Source organism: Abramis brama, assembly GCF_963993115.1.
Source record: "Abramis brama genome assembly, chromosome: 3".
Classification (NCBI taxonomy): Eukaryota; Metazoa; Chordata; class Actinopteri; order Cypriniformes; family Leuciscidae; genus Abramis; species Abramis brama.
The window spans coordinates 10,104,151-10,122,159 of record NC_139965.1 but is presented as its reverse complement, the minus strand read 5'-3'; the positions used below and the strand labels follow the sequence as shown (position 1 = coordinate 10,122,159).

Sequence of the window (18,009 nt, the reverse complement as noted above, 5' to 3'; positions counted from 1 at the left end):
TTGAGCCTTGTTAGTGGTATTAACTAGCGATTTACTTTTACTTACTCTGTGCCCCATATACTAGCATTATAAGCCAAACTGTTTTTAGAGATAAAACTCTTTACATTCGATTTTCATGAAAACGCATCCCAGGGAACGATCGACTCGGTAACCATGTGTTAATTACCCCTAGGTTCATTTTTCACCAGAGTTGTCCTTTAAAGGGGACATATCATGCCAAATGCACTTTTTTAGCCCTTAAATGCATTTTGTTGTATATTTGGAGTGTTTAGAAGTACAGAAAATATGAAATTATTCTCTTCAGGTGCTTCGTTGATATCTTTATAATCTCTCTAATTTTGGTCATATTTTTCAACCTGTTCCGATTTTTCTGTTATCTATGACGTTTTTTGAACTATTACGTCACAGTATTTGCAGCGGAACTGCCAAATAAGGACATTGACTTCCGGCCAATCCGCCATTTTTATTTCTCGCTGCAATTTTGTAGTCCAAGCTAAAGGATGCAGAAGTTACGAGAGGGTAAGTTAAAATGTTCGGTTGTTGGATGTAGTAACCCACACGCTTCATTACACCGTCTAATGTAGATGAACTGCCGCGCTTGTTACAGGACGCATGTTTAACTGAAAGAACGAGCAGAGAGAGAGACCCGGTTGCGCGCGCGCTCACTCTCTCTCTTCAGAGCCAGGCGAAAGTGTAAACAAGACTTCACCGTCTCCAAACTTTCTCTCCCTCGCACATATTAATCAAAATAAATCGACACGGTGGTAAAAGGTCGGAAGACCAAAGTTTCATGTGTAAATACAGTAACTTACACACCATTGCGATACATCCATATGAAGACGTTGTTCTGCAGGTTCGTCGTCTTCATTTTCATCTGACTCTGGCTCCGACTCTGGCTCGAACATGTAAGGCTGGCTGGACAAGTCTTCCGTTGTTGACATTTTGTTAAAAACGTGTGAATAAAAAGTTTCTGTGCCGCTAGATAATCGTATCTCTGCTATCAAACTACAAAAATGGCCGAACGGGGTGGAGTTGAACCGAGTGTGGGCGGGGTATGAAGTGTCTCAATTGTATTTAAAGAGACCGCACCAAAACGAGTTGCTCTCAGACGCACATCAGAAAAGGGGTAGAAAAGGGGCCTGTGGAGCTATAATAATGAGGAATTCAGACCCAAGCATTGCAGTTCCGCTTTATATAGACTACAAATGTATGATTTATATGTAAAAAGGAACAATTTAAAAGCATGATATGTCTCCTTTAACAAATGTGAAAAAGTCATGCAAAAAAATGTCATGTCACTCTTTATTTATCAAATAGAAAGCTTACAGTTTGTTAACAAAAAACAGCAAATATGAAATAAATGAAAGTAAGAAAACAGTAGGCTATAAATGAGCAGTGTCGGGGAGAATTACTTTGAAAAAGTAATGCATTTCAATATAACATTACTCCCTTAAAAAGTTACTTTTTAAGAAAAGTACTTTTTCCTCACATGGGCTGTTATTTTTATTACAAAAAAAAAAAAAAGAAAAAGAAAAAGAAATTGGGCAAATAGGCCCTTTCACACCAAAATTGAAATAATAAGGCTGAAGGAGATGCAAATCCACGCGTGTACAGTAGAGGGCGCTCAAACAAACTTTTCAGCTGCTGCCATTCAAGATTGCAGAAGAATAGGATGCAGGAGAAGAAAGTTTAACACTTTCTTCAGCAATAATAACAACAAATCTAAAGTCATTTAGTGGTGTAACTGAATCATCGAAGGTCAGCAGCAAGTACATTGTCAATAAAGTGAGATTAAATGCATAAAAATATGTGTTACTTGTAATGCATTATCCCCAACACTGTATGCTATAAGAAAAATCATCTTGTTTTGGCAAAAACACAGACAATAATTAATAAGACGTGTTAAAAATAAATGCTCATTAGAGAAAATGTTTTAGTATATATTAAAGATAGATGTCCTTATATAATATGTGTGCAGATAATACAGTGCAGTTCTCTTTCATTCAAGCATGAGCAGTTGACTCAGGTTTATTTCTTCTGCTGGTGTTTTTCTTTTGCCGTTGTTTTCTTCACTGCTCTCAGGGACCTTTAAAAAGAGAACACAGTTTAATTAATTATTCAAGTTCCACAAATTGTTGTTCTAAGAACGTTTTCCAAACATTCTGTTTTGGTGATGGAAATGTTAAAATGTCCAGTTCTCATAATGCTAGAGGAATGTTTTTAAAAGGATATTATGATGTTCCTAAAACATTCTTTCAAACATCCGGACGCCTGCTGTTAACAAGCAGAATCACTGAAGGAAAGTCAAACAACAAGAACAGAAACTACATCTGACTTCAGCCACAGTCTTAGATGAAATCAACTGAAGATAAAATATGTTAAATCTCTGAAGATCTCAGCAGAGGATTAAACAACTCCACAAACACCATTACCAGCTTCACTTATTACTAACCAGACTGACTTTATGTCTGTCAGACGTCTACAGAAGATCTTACTGAGAATTAACAGAGGTTTAGATGTTGATGATTTATTGTTTCATTTGAACACACCATTATGGTGATCAGTGTTTGCTTTAGTTGGACGCTTGACTTTTGTAAGTTTATTTCTCTTTCAGCAATTACAGTTTGGAAAACTATTCAACATTGATAAAGAGATTTATTAATAGGCAGCTCAACATGTCTTTCCAATGACATTCAAATTACTGCATTAAAGTGATTTAAATAACTGATTTAAATAATTACAGCTGAGACATCAATGAAAAAGGTCATACATCCAGCTGTTGACACCTCTTGTGTAATAGTTGAGACACACTTGGACATCAACAGTCATCATACAAACCTAAACAATGGTAACAAAACTTATTTAAATATAAATAGTAAAATAATTCAGCTAAATAATTTATTCATGCCAAAATACATGCTGGGCTCCATTAATGAGTTTTGTATGTCGACATGATGTCAAGATTGTTATGTTTCATATGCTGATTGTTGATGTCTTTGAGTGTATAACACTGTTGCTAAAAAAAAAAGACTGTTTAATTTTCAGAAATTCTGACTTTTGCTATAGATTATCACATGGTCTGTAGCACACGTCAAGAGAAATGGACTGTTCTCTTCCAAACATTTAGATCAGTGGTTCCTAACCATGTTCCTGGAGGCCCAACACTGCACATGTTGCACGTCTTCTTTGTCTGACACACCAGGGGTCTCATTTATAAAACTCTGCGTAGGAACCTTAATAAAAATGTACGTGCGCCCGAAAGCCAAAAATGGCGTACGCAAAAAAATATTCAGACTTATAAAACCGTTCGTACGCCAGAACCTGTGCAGAATTCAGTTTATAAATCCCAGTCAGCGGAAGATTGTGCGCACATGCGTCTCCACCCCGAAATAACCATATATGGAGCTTACAACGCCTAGTTTTACAATGCAGATCCTCATCTGCATATCATTTGCATATGATTATTCATCCACGTGATAACGTTTAACTGTACAAGACGCATTAGGCTACATTAATAAAAATCAAGTAGTTGCCTATCCTTGCCTTGTTTTTGAATACATAAATCAAATAGTGTAAAATACATTTCAGAGAAAGTTTTTCTCAATCTTTTCCACTGGCCGAATTGTATTTTTAATTGATTTATATTTTTAATGGAAACAGATAGGCCTTGGGCATTATTTGCACGAAACTATTTTCTCAGACAATCTGGTATTATCATGATTTAAGCAATTATCTCTGTGGTTAAAACATTAAAACACAGCACGCCACTGGAAAAGTGTTAAAAAAACATTGCATCCACAACAAATATTTCTATTGATTGAATATAAAAATGTTGTAACTTCTCAGTAATAATTTCATGTTTAAGTGTTTAACTCCATTCATTTGAATGGCATATTTAATCTAAATGTTTATATCAGAAGCAAAACATAGTTTAAATCATTTTATTTATTTAAACTGTTATTTGCGTCAGTTTCACTAAACGGCTCAACGCGCTCGCTGGCGCGGACATTTAAGAAGGGATGGATATTTGTTTCATGTAACAGCTTGGTGAGTGAAATTTGTATTATCTTTCTGTACATGTTTAATTTTCTTTCGATTTTCTGTCTAAAAGTGACCAAAAAGACATTTAACTCCAGCTCACCATCGGTGTCGCCAAACTGCTCCATCTCCAAAACGTTCGTACGCATGGGTCAGAGTTTGCGTGCAGGTGCGCAAATTTTCCCGTCAAGTTTGTTTTTATAAATCACAACTTATGCGTCGGAAGTGGCGTACGCCTCTTTCAGGGCCTGTTTTGTGCGTACGCAACGGTTACAAATGAGGCCCCAGATCTTTAGACGTTTCTCAATACCAAGTATGCAAAGTTCAGACTTGCCAAGTTCGACTCAGGAGAACGGACTCCCAAAGACGGAAGGATGAAAGTCCGGTAAATCTGCAAATGGAGCAGCAGCGTACTTGATAACGTCACTCAGCTCGCTCCGGCTACTCCGGTTATCTCAGTATGTAGCCTATATTTTAGGCAACAATAAAACAAAATGTTATAACATCACTCTGCCTGGGTGGGTTAAGATGTAAGGGAAGGGTAAGTGTAATTACAAATGTAATTTATTAATTATAATAATTATAATTAATAAATGAATGAATTACAGCTGTAATTACATGCAGGTATTTTCAAAATACAAGTACAAACGCACCGCTTTCGTATCTCTCACAGAGGAGCGGAGGCATAAAAGGAGGAGTGACGAGAGAGGAACAGGCCTGGACTATTTATGTTGTGTTATTTATGTTTTGTTTAGTTTATGTGTGTGCGGCAGTCGGCTGTGAGGGGCTGCCACCTTTACTTTCATTTTGTTTATTTATTTTATGATTATTAAAGTTGTTAAATGTCCTTCTTCCCACAACAACATACAACCACTTAATTTGTTTCTTCATTTTAATCTCTAGAGTTTTTCCATTGAATGTCACACAGCAGCTGTTTGGTTGCTTGGTAACAGACCTGAGAGTTGATTACAGAACTTGATGGAGGGGTTTAAGATTTCCTAACTACAGATAAGATGAGATTTTGTAAGATAGGATAAGAATCCTAAATCAACTTCAGATTCGCTTCTGTAATACGAATGTGTGAAAAATCCTAAATTAACTTGTCAGATCTTAACTTAAGTCTTAAGATAGAAAGTTTCTGTAATACTCCCCGAAAGATCAAGATAAGAAACCTGAAATTCTTAGAGAAGAAAACATACATTGAACAAAGACAGGGTAAGCTTTAAAATGTAATTGTGTCTCTGGCATGGGTCTTCCAGCTTAGCTGGCATAGAGTGGTGTATTTAGCTTTTACCTTTGCAAGAAATAATAAAATGAGAATGAGGACTGCCCTAAAACTCTGATAGGATTGTCCCAGTCTGTTCATTACTTTAGAGTAAGAATCCTTTTGGGGTTTCATAAGATGACTGTCTGAAAAAGATAGATTTTTATAGCGATATCCAGACAAGGTTGTCAAAGAGTCGCAACTGAGTAGGCCGTGGAGGAGCATGAGCAGGAACAGGAGAGACAGCTGTGGTGAACTGATCTAGCCCACACTACACTGGTAGGCTTGGCTGTTTTCTGAACCACAGGCCTAGGGGGTACAGTAGATCAGAGCTGACCCTGAGATAATATAATCAGATAAGAGAATATTATAAGCCTACCTGACTCCTACTGACTTTATAAAGGTAGACCTTTTACAGGAGTAAATAGAGGAAGAGGATCACGGTAGAAACTACCAAGAGGCTGACGCGACACACACAATATTTAAACGAATTAATAACAACAACAACAAAAAAACACTTCTGATCAGTGAATAAGGCACTTCATGATAACGTCACCATGACAGTCAACATCATCTATCCAAACATACAAAAAATTAAGTTTTGTGTCTTTGAAATTACGTATTAATACCCAGCTATTAACAATGAGACCAGGCTGGATGTTATTCTGTCTTGAATCCTTCCGACACATTAAAATACTTTTTTGAACACACTGTTAAAACAGCCAGAGAAAAACTAATTAAAACAATCAAGGAATCAACTACAGGAAACACTGATCACCACAATGGGGACTTCAAATGTTTATTCCTCTTTCCTTCAGTGATTTTACTCATTAAAGGTGGGGTTAGTCGTTTTTTAAATATGCTGTTTAGAAGTTAGTCGCACCGACACAACAACAAATGCGTGTGGCCAATGCATGACGGTGGAGGAGGGAGATTTGAAGACTGCAGAAATAGAGATGAGACACAATACAAAAGAGAAAAGCTCAGAAGAATAGCACTGAAAAATGAAGGGTTATGATCAGGCTGGAGAGAGCGAAGCGGGAAGGCCTGAAAACAGACACAGACGTTGCTTTGATTCGCTCCACATGTGAGTAACACTGGGGGCCCTATCTTGCACCCAGCGCAATTGACTTTGTACACCGACGCATGTATCATTCCTATTTTGCACCCGACGCACAGCGGACATTTCCCTCGGCAGACGCACGTCGGTAAATTAGGGAATGAACTTGCGCTCCCAGGGGCAGTTCAGCGAAAAGAGGAGGCGTGTTCCGGCGCAAACATTCCCTGGTGCTATTGGTGGAGTCTAAAGTCAGTGCCGTGTTTTCAGTGGTGTGTTCAGATGCTATTTTAAGGGCGCATGCTTGGCCATAATGTAGTGTGTGCACAACGCCATACACTTTGCTTCTCTCATCTACACAGACGCAGCAGTTGAAATTTTTGCAAACCATACATAATTACAAGGAAAAATATTCCACATGAGGGAAATCATTGTGGTGTCCATGAAGATGTGAAAAAATAGGCATAAATCTAGCTTACACATTTACCCAAATTATTATACGCCTGATTAACTGAAGCTGATTTGGGTGTGTTTCTCCATCCCCATACAATGTCACTTCTCTGTGTTTTACGGCCCTGATGATAACATCGGTCTCCTTGGCTGTGAACCGCTCCTGGCGTGCGTCTGGCAAATCCGCCGTTATAATAGCAATCCACCATGGAACAAGCGCGCCTGCTCTTAAAGGGAATGTGAGATGACGTTCTGATTGGTTTATTTCACGTTACGCCCAAACCACACCTATGAGTAATGAAGCTACTTCAGACCAACCCATTTTAGATTTGCGTCGGCGCAAGAGTCATTTATCCCGCCGGTATAATAGCAACAGCACCGACATCTGCCCACAAAGTTACTTGTGTTTCACATTTGATACTTGCGTTTCAGATCGTTAAAATAGGGCCCATAGTTTGATTCGCTTTATTTTTCAATAAGCATTATTTTGTTGCGCTTCTGATATGATGAACAAACATCTACTCTTGGATTGCTCATGTAATGGAGGTCAGCTAGTGAGACGACTGCTAGTGAATGTGGTGTATACCGTCATTGTTAGTGCAGTCGCCTCGCTTGCAGGGGATCGGGGTTCGAGACCGACTCGGGCTGTTGGGATTGGAGGCAGAGTTTTGGAGGCGGAGCAATGAAGAAGGGGTGTGTTTGTTTGCGTTGATTTCAAATATCAACACTGGCCAACAGCATATTTCAAAAATGGCTTTCCCCACCTTTAACATCAGGTGTCGTCACTAATGCTCACTCAGAGCTGTTCATTAAACACAGGGGATTTTACTGTGTAACATACAACCGTAAGACATGTTTAACCCAGAAAGTTAGTGATCCTTAATAAATTAAGGAGAAAAGTTAGGAACCTTGCCAGAACAATAGCTAAAGTTATAAGAACGTTCCCTGTTATCTGGGTAATGTGGACAATAAGAAGCTCTGATTTGAGCTCATGCTGTTGATGATTTACAGTTTTAAGATCACAATGAACCTGATCCTCACAAATAACTGAACTGAATCACTAAAAACAGATTTATATTCTACATGAAAGTGCAAATTGTGAACTTCTTGTCAGTGACTGTAAAATAATTACAACAAAAAATCTTACGTGTTTTATTGTTTTCCTTTCTTCCTTAAAACTTGAGCTTTCGTTGCATCACCGACTCCAGCATCAGCACCTGAAGAACACAAATGTTGATGAGATTTTCACACTTCCTCAATGATCCACATGACTTTATGAATCATTCTGATCTATTAATGTTTAATAGTTCAACTTTAACAGTGATGAAGCTTGACTCTGTTTCTCTCACCTCTATTTGTGTTGTTCTTCAGTTCAGAGTATAAAGTGTCTCCAGACTCGCTGCTCTTCCCTGACAGTGAACAAGAGAAACAGAGAATAAACACACGCTTTACATCTGCAACTACAATAATAACTGATAATCCATGATTATATCAAGAGAGAACAGAACCTCTCAAACCACAATGAACGTTTATTAGCAGGTTCAGTAAATATGTGATTGTTGAGACTGTTGTTATATTTCCAAAATGAAGGTCTTTATCAGTTCTGTTAATGATAGTAAATTGTTCTCTTTTCCTGATAATATAGAAGCATTATATATTATATCTAGTTAAATGTGATGATTCATTCAGACAGTTTTGTTTAGATGCAGTTTGTTGAGAGTTTACCTTTGCTCTTGCCTTTCTTTTTGTCCTGTATATTGATCTGTGCGTAAGTTAAATCACTGGGTCCTGCAGTATTAATATCTAATACAGAACAGAAAATAAATCTGATTATTCAGAATATGCTGGAAATATGCTGTACTTCAGGAAAAACAGGATCTCACCTTTACTTAGATATATATATATATATATATATATATATATATATATATATATATATATATTTATTTAACTAAAATTGCATAAATGTTATTGGTTAATTACTCTATTGAAGAGGGTTTTTAACCTTTATCTGCGGATATGTTTTTCTTAACAGTGACCTCTGAATATGTGACTTCTGAAAAAAACACAACAAAGTCAATCACAGACCTAACGATTTTTGTTGATTTTTTCATGATGTATGTGTAGATTTTTTCTATATATATTTTTTAAGACTCAACCTGTATTTCCACTATTCACTGGAGTCAACTCATTATAAATGTGATCAAAATCTGCTGGAAATCATGGGAAATGGGAAAAAAGTTTAAAAGCAAGGCAGTCTAAAAAGGGGGGGGGGGGAAACATTAATAAATAAATGTAAATAATTTGTTATTGCGTCTGACCAGACTGCAGAGGAGAGTTTAACGCTTGAGATTCTCCAGATGGATTCGGGACTGATGTCTGTTGAATGTTACAGTGCTGATCTACAATAGAGACAAAGATCATTAGGGTCACTGTAAGAGTTTTGTCACTCACATATAATCTGATTACATGCATTAACTGCTCATTTATTAATAAACATGCAGTGGCTGTCTAGGCTTCAGAAACTGTATCTTCCATTTGTTCATGTGGTTTAATAATTCATAACATGTGATGAACTGCTCCACACCTTTCTTGTGTTTGTGTCTCCACAGCAGAACCAGTGAGATGAAGAACAACAAGCAAACACTCAATCCTACAGACACACCAATGACCAGAAGAGAAGATGAAGCTGTTGAGAGAAACATGACAAACACACAGATCTGTCCGTGAGTGACGTGATACTGTATGATCATATTACAATAATATCATCACTGATCGTCACTGACCTCTGACTCTGACTGAGATCCAGCTGTGGAGTGACTGTCCTCTCTCTGTTTTACAGTAGTAGAAACCCTCATGTGACTTTGAGACAGTAGTGATGCTCATCTCTCCTGTCGTCTGATTCTGGATCAGTGATCCGTCTTTATAGAAATCAGCGCTGAGGATCGGGGAGTTTGTAGATCGATGTAAACAGTGTAGAGTCAGAGTCTCTCCCTCAATCACAGGATCAACAGAACTCTCCAGAATCACCTCACCGTCTACAAACACAAGAAATGTGTGTTTAATTCTGTAAATAATAAGAATACAGCAAAACAAATCATTAGAAATATACTGATATTATGAATTGTACTTTATACCTCTCAAGCTTTCTTATGCTAGTGTAGTTTTACCAAATCTAATGAAAAAACACAACTATTTTATAAGAAACTGATTGTTTTGTTTAAACTGTTTTGTTGTTGAAAAAAGTAAGCATGGTAGGAGCATAAATTCTTATTTGTCATTTCTTATTGGTTATTCACGGTCACATAGGCACAGCGGATCACTTCTGCTGTCTTTATTATCTCCTATGGTGGACTGTTTGAGAGTGTTGGAAGAGGCGAGTAGTGGTAGCAAACTTTCTGTTGACCGTATTGCATCGGTTTGAATGCCGTATCAAGCTTTATATAGTTTATCAAAATAAAATTGAAAGCAAGCTAAGTTCATCAGTCTTTATGATGGAAATGACGACTGACTGCAAACGAGTCGCAAAGGATTATTCCTCTATAGCCTCTATGTGGCTTTTGGATGCCGCTAATCAAGGTCCACCTTTAAACCCAACCATCAGTGGGGCACAAAAACATTACACTAATGAGATTGTACAAATTCATACACAATAGTCAACGATTTGCCAATTTAAAATAGTTAAACATTTCCATGAGAGTTTGTTGGTTGTGTACCAGATTTTTAACCAATGGCATAAAAACACGTCCATTTTGCAGTTTAATCTGCCAATTTATATGGTAAGAACTGTCTGATAAATGTGAAAAGTGACCAGTCAGATTTTGCTTTGTTTGTATGTGGCATTTAAAGCTTCAGTTGGTAACTTTTGTAAAAAAAATATTTTTTACATATTTGTTAAAACTGTGATTATTTCCTGACAGTAGAATATGAGACAGATAATCTGTGAAAAAATTAAGCTCCTCAGGCTCCTCCCAGTGGTCCTATTGCCATTTGCAGAAATACACCGCTCCCGGTAAGAAACAACCAATCAGAGCCAGGAGGAGTGTCTTAGCAGTGTCAATCATGCTTGTGTACGCGCTGATCACACCGTCGTTCAAAATCAAGATTGCCGGTGTGCCGCGCAGCTGTGTTAATGGCGGACAACTAAACAACTAAAACTGCCAATTTCTCGAGTGGCACCTGCTCATACAACAAAGACAGGTAAACAGAAAAAGACCGATGACGATAAACAAGCGCGTCGGAGCCCATTGACTCAGTGTCAAAACTCTAGCCTCATAACATACAGATAAAATGTCACGCACTGTGCAAAGCAACAATTGAAACCTGCTAATTCACTGGCTTGTCATGTTGCTGAAATAATGTACTAGCAAACCTTATTTAGCATTACACATCGCTAGAATAATTACTTACATACTGTAACGTTAGTTACCCTTATATTATCTTACTAGCTATTTATAACTTAGGCTATAGAAAGAGTGCAACGTTATAAAGTTACATTACATGTATTGCAAAATACGTAATGATTTGAGGACCAAGTTTGTAGTCAAAGTATGGGCAGGCCATAGTCAATGTAAAGCATATTGTTGATGTTTCGTCCCTACCAGTGAATGTGCGATAACTGTTTATCCGCCGTCATCAGTGGCCCTGCATGTTTACTAGCCTGCGCGTTCACGGCAGGCTCCGTTGTGGGGGAGGAGCTGTGGGGGAGGAGCTGTGGAGGGAGGGCTGTAGCGCAGCAGAGAGCGAGGGGGAGTGACCTGTAAGTTGTGCTTGTTCAAATTTTCACGCTAAGTCAACGTTTTCTAAAAGTTCCCTACTGTAGCTTTAAGAGCAGGTTCATGAAACATCACAATAAATGAAGTTCCAAAACGGAGCCTAAACATTCAGACCTGTCAATCATCATTATGAGCGTATATCAGCAGCGACAATTCTCACGCCATCCCTCCTCCTCCATTTATCTTATTCTTCCTCTGTGCTGTACTGTCATAGAGGGTTTAGTCCGAGCCTCCTTTGAGGACAGCAAGCCAAGTTTGTTTACCATTAACTATATTAAAGGAGAACTCCGGTCAATTTTAACATTGTGCTAATTTTTTTGTACATTTGGAGTGCTGTCAATACAGAGAACAACGACAAAAATCGGTGTTGCCTACACCGTGTTATCCTCTTTTTAAAATTTGCACCCTGTTGACTTCAATAGGGCAAGTTTTAAACCTGCTTTTAGCCTCTTAACATCCTTGATGTGTCATTACAAGTGCACAGCCAATGTGAGTGATTCCTTCAGCGTGAACACGGGTCAATCTGACTGCAGTAGATGTGAAAGATATCAATAAAAGTGATGTTATTTCAGCCAGCGCTCATACCTGTATTTACATCCTGTTTTCGGTCGAAGTCCATAATAATCGATTGTATGTGCGCTGGCTGAAATAACATCACTTTTATTGATATCTTTCACATCTACTGCAGTCAGATTCACCGTGTTCACTCTGAAGGAATCACTCACATGACCTGTGCACTTGTAATGACACATCAATGATTATGACTATTCAAACTTAAATAGTTGTAATTCAAGAATGATTAGGAATATAGACTTATGACTGCTTTTGTTTTAAAGACATTTGGAAGATTATTGTAGAAGTGAAAATTATGAAAGTGAAACAGAAAAAAATGTTATAGAAGTTTGAGTTTATGAAAATGTATAATGTAAAAAATATAATTATTTATATAAAATATATATTTTTACAAAACATGTTTTACTTTAAAACTGCAAGAAAATCAAAGCCAAGTTGTGTTACAGATTTTAGCTAAAAATAAAATAAAATCAAAAATCAAAAAATGAGCTTTCAGTGAGATTTAGTTTGGGCGCAGTACCAAACCTTTTCACTAGATGACAGCCAAGCTCTGTAAATGACCATATAAGGATGCCTCCATTTCCATATACGTTTAGAGTGATCTGATCCATATATTTCCATAATTATCATAAAATTTATGAAGTAGACATCTATTGATAAGTAGTATGGGCGGTTTAGCAGTATTTGATTTGAATTCAACCTCTAATAAATGCATAAAAAAACACGTATGTGCGTTACAGCTCACGCCGCATCACAAATCAATAATCCATCATTTGTTTCTTTATATTTAAAACCTTTTCAGACCTTTTTTCCTCATAAAATTTAATTGGTTTTGTCTTTTGAACTGTTGACATGAAAACCAACATGCATATCAATCATGTGATCAGATATGGTACTGCATGTGTAATATAATATTGCAGATATATTTACTCGTGCAACTTTGTGACATACTATCACGTGCACTAGTACCTAAATAATAAGCACTAGGTAAAGAATAAGTACTAGGCAAGGCAGGTTTATTTATAAAGCACATTTCATACACTATGGCAATTCAAAGTGCTTTACATAGAGAGGAATAAAAATAATCACAAAATAAAAGCAGGGGAAATTAAAACAGTTATAAAAGGAATTAAAAGAGATAAATTATATAGTTACAAAATGAATTAGAGTAAAATTAATTAAAATAGTAAATAAACTTCTCATCTGGCAAAACACCGGTGTATTTTATTTTGACTCTGAGGTTTCCCCATGACGGTCAGTATTCTTCTGTGGGGTTTCATATACCGTGGATTATCTGAGCACAGGAGATTAGTAATCTGTACCAATCCAGACCAGTAATCTGAACTAATCCAGACCAGTAATCTGAACTAATCCAGACCAGTAATCTGAACTAATCCAGACCAGTAATCTGAACTAATCCAGACCAGTAATCTGTACCAATCCAGACCAGTAATCTGAACTAATCCAGACCAGTAATCTGAACTAATCCAGACCAGTAATCTGAACTAATCCAGACCAGTAATCTGAACTAATCCAGACCAGTAATCTGAACTAATCCAGACCAGTAATCTGAACTAATCCAGACCAGTAATCTGTACCAATCCAGACCAGTAATCTGAACTAATCCAGACCAGTAATCTGAACTAATCCAGACCAGTAATCTGAACTAATCCAGACCAGTAATCTGTACCAATCCAGACCAGTAATCTGAACTAATCCAGACCAGTAATCTGAACTAATCCAGACCAGTAATCTGTACCAATCCAGACCAGTAATCTGAACTAATCCAGACCAGTAATCTGAACTAGTCACCACAGTGTTCCCTTGACCGTCATGAGTCAATCCCTCTCAAACTCCACCACAGAATGAGCACTTGCCCACACTAGTAGCTCAAGAATAAGCACTAGTACTAAATGTAATCTAATACAGCGGTTCTCAACCTTCTGCAACTCATGGCCCATTAATGACTGAATAAAAACATTCCGAGGATCACCTTTCCAAATATGATAGTATGAACACAGAATTCAGAAAGTGCAATGATATTCTCTGCTGTTAATCTGTTATGCCACTGTAACAGACTCAAGTCAGCTATAGATGAAAACTGTCCTTATATAAAACACACTTGTCAGGTTTACTCAGTAACAATAACAGGCTAACACACCTGTAACAACAGGTCAGACACACAAGAGGGGGACATTCTCTCTATTCATTAGCAGAAATGTTCAACAAAGTTCATTCACCCCAATTTACATACTGTAAGTATAATTTATCAAATACAATTAGCGATATTAACATGTTTAAAAGAATATTCTTTTGGCTTCCCAACACAGCCCGGGTGTTTTGAGTTCAAATGTCTCTGCAGCTTTGATGGTTTTAGCGCCTCATTTGACAACATTTCTCCACATTCAACACACTTCAGCTTAAGGGGATTGCACACCGGATTATGGAAAGCCAAGAGGGCCAAAAACACGTGAATTTTAACACGACCACAACACGTATTTAACACGTATTTAAAAAAACGCGTGAAATACACAGTAAAAATCAGTTTGAACGGGTCAGTGTCATTGGCTGCTGAAGACTTGGGTCTAACCATTTCTGTGAGCTTAGGGGGGTGTACCGTTCATAGACTGGGCTACCACCGTTTACATGCTATAGATCAGCTTATTCAGCCTATTTATTTTGTCTTTTTTTTTTTTTTTTTTTGTATAGCCTATAGAAATAATATATTTAAATTGCTGTTTTATGAAAATTTAGATAAAAATAAAATGGCCTTGTTTTTCTCCACTCAGGCCTTTTTGTATATAAACACATTAGTGGACATTCTAGCTTTAACATCAACACATTAACATTTGTGTGTGGAAATCAGTTACAGTCGAGGAAGGCAATCAATGCAGGTTTAAGATACAGATCATTGTTATCAATATCTGTCTTTGGAAAACGTGAGCTTTTGTTCTGCTTACATTTACAGCTGTCGCAAGCAGGCGGTGCTTATTGAAACCTTTTTGTTCAGAGATTGATCACTCATCAGACAAACAGTAATTAGGTACACAGGTGATATCAATTTAAATGAATTTAAAAGACTTAAAGTATTTTAATATGTTATTTAAGACTTTATATATAAGTATTTAAGACTTACAGGATTAGAATTAGAGCTTGTTGGTCAGGACAGGTATAACAGGTGTATTTCACACATATTAAACGTGTATTTAACGCACTGATTTGTCATGCGCAAACAACACGTATTTAACGCATATTTCACGTGTATTTAACGCATTAAAAATTAAAATATTGCTCGCCATAAACTGATAAACCATAAACTTTTGTAATATATATATATTAGTCTCAGTACCTGCCCTTATAAAGCCTAATGTAGCCTATTCAGCGTCATCTTTTCTCACCACACACTTAAAAGCTTTTGCTTGCACTCCCACATCTGCTTTTCAGAACACGATCCATATTACAGTAAAGTAATGTTACTGCATCTGATCGAACAAACGGTCAATCTGACGTTGTGACGTGATTGGTGTTGCGATATTTAAACATAAATTAGCTTTTAGATAATGCATCTTGACTTAACTTGAGTGTTTTGGATCATATAAATACATAAGAACAATCAGATAATTAGAAAATAACAAGATTTATCAATTAAAAAAATAAAATAAAAAATTATTTGGGGGTAGTCTACCACTGCCTACACGGCCCACCAGATGGCGCTCCGAGGCCCACGGCCCACCGGTTGAGAATCACTGGCCTAATCAATACTAATATCTAAAAAATATGTAAAAATAATCAGTAGTTTTGGTGAGTATAATGCTTATTTTTGTCCCCGTTTTTTTTTCAGTGCTGAATAAGATTTTCTTCTTAATTTATTTATTTATTTATTTTATTTTTTTCAAACATTAATACTATTGTAACGTCTGAAGAACGACAGAACAACTGAACACAAACGCACCAGCCGAACTCACTCGCTCGTTTCTCTACCCGGCCTTCTCCGAACTCACCGCATTAACCCTATAACTGCCGGTGCAAAATAAAACCGCAATTTCACAATTATAGAGTCGGAGCGCTACACTATTAAAAACGTATTAAGAGGTGGATTAATTCAGCTGGGACACCACTGAAGGTTAGGTGTGAAATGCACCACCCGCTACTGGTATTAATATATCGCCAAATGGTCAATGCATATATTGCAGTGTATTGAAAAATATAGCCATCTTGGAAAATCTTGGGAAATCCTAACCCCGCCCACCTTCTGGCCAATCCATATATGGGTAAAAGGGCGGGCTTTGTGTGAGACTGGAACGACATCATTTTCGCGTGAAGAAAGCAACATAAACAACAATGGATGACATACAGCAGATCTTGTTCTTGCTTCTCGGCATGTTTGTCACAAGAAGCCAAGCGCCGACATTAGGCGTTTCTCGATAGAAGTTTGAACTTAATTGCCAAGTCCAGCTCAGGAGAATGACTCCCGAGGACGAGTCCGGTTATTCTGCAAATGCAACAGTGTGCGTCACTCAGCTCGCTCTGCTACTCCAGTTACCTCTGTATGTATATTTTAGGCAACAATAAAACAAAATATGTCATAAAACACCACACTGCCTCTTTTCGTTTTCATTTAAAGAAATCTTAAACATTATAGCCACACAAATGTGGTTCAGGCAACGCGATTATATTCACTGCATAACGTTAGCCTATTTATAACAAAACGAAATAAACACAACCCTGCCTCTTTTCGTTTAAATATAATATAAATATATTTAACATTTTAATATGGTCCAGGCAATATGTGCATTTGTACTAAACAACAGATGTTGCAGTAAACAACATTACAGATCATCTTCGTTGTATTAAAATTTAAAATGACAGAACTCAACCCAGTCTCTTTTTGTTAAATTTCAGTTTTATCAATATTAGCTATTATAAAAGTATAAGTAAAAGATACAAGAAGCTATACAAATAAAGCAAACAATTCAGTCAAACATACAAAGTCAGCGCTCTAGTCTAACCATACAACGGTAAAGTTAAATAGCTTATAAAGTTATGAAACTTCCCCTCAGCCAAAACGATTGGCCAGGGAACAAATTATAGATTCACAAGACCAAAAATCGCCCATTAGATATAGACAAGACGAATTATATCTCATGTTTAACCACTACAGAGACGCCAGAGTCAGCGGCAAACCTCAGAACGACTAGCCGAGGAAAGGCTGTTCCAGGCGGGGAACATGAACGCCGAGCGCCCGGTCATCGCTGGATCTCACAACTGGATAAAATTATCATAAATCTTTATAAATAAACCACAGATTTGAGCTTTAAACAACTACATTCTCGCCTGAAAAACTCTTAAAACTACATTTCATGATACAGAAACAGTAGTATTATATTTCAACTGTATATTAAAAATGGCGCTTCTTATGTTGTCATTCTCCTTAGCTCGTTATCAGCTGTCAATCAAGCTGTCAATCAAAGCTAACCATGCCCTTATTTGTCATACATTTTATATCTAAATACGATCTAAACTAACGAGTTAGAAAAAAATTCACCCCCCTCACAGTTGTCAGGCACTCGTAACCTATCGGAAAATACAATAAAAGTCCATGGGACCAACCTGTAAAAACATGAATTTATGCTGTGAAAACGGACATTTTAACATGGGGTCTATGGACATTTGCTCCCTTTTGGGACCTCCCTCTAGCGGATTTTCAATGTATTGCAGTTTTTCGCACTTCCAGGTAGGCTTCATTTTTCAGATTAGAATGTTGCCCATTGATATGGACATGTATTATGTAATATATTGCATTATATTTTGCAGTATATTCCCATATATTTTTGTTCCGGAAGGGGATAATC

At 37.1% G+C, this 18,009-nt stretch overlaps 1 protein-coding gene across 2 annotated transcripts in view; it reads right to left on the bottom strand.

Annotated features, from left to right (window-relative positions):
- Positions 1-1,288: 1,288 nt before the first annotated feature.
- The window catches only part of LOC311080148 (Fc receptor-like protein 2), a 118,951-nt gene continuing 102,230 nt past the window's right edge, over positions 1,289-18,009 (bottom strand). Inside the window, exons 9-17 of one of the 2 annotated variants that reach the window (XM_084109925.1) lie at positions 9,596-9,847; positions 9,397-9,498; positions 9,131-9,211; positions 8,969-9,022; positions 8,815-8,865; positions 8,535-8,612; positions 8,159-8,218; positions 7,957-8,026; positions 1,289-2,086 (exon numbers count right to left, since the gene is read on the bottom strand). In XM_084109925.1, the coding sequence (XP_083966051.1) occupies positions 7,962-8,026; positions 8,159-8,218; positions 8,535-8,612; positions 8,815-8,865; positions 8,969-9,022; positions 9,131-9,211; positions 9,397-9,498; positions 9,596-9,847 (743 nt within the window). In that variant the 3' untranslated portion in view covers positions 1,289-2,086; positions 7,957-7,961. The remainder of the gene's footprint in view (positions 2,087-7,956; positions 8,027-8,158; positions 8,219-8,534; positions 8,613-8,814; positions 8,866-8,968; positions 9,023-9,130; positions 9,212-9,396; positions 9,499-9,595; positions 9,848-18,009) is intronic. The other variant, XM_084109926.1, reaches the window with a different exon arrangement.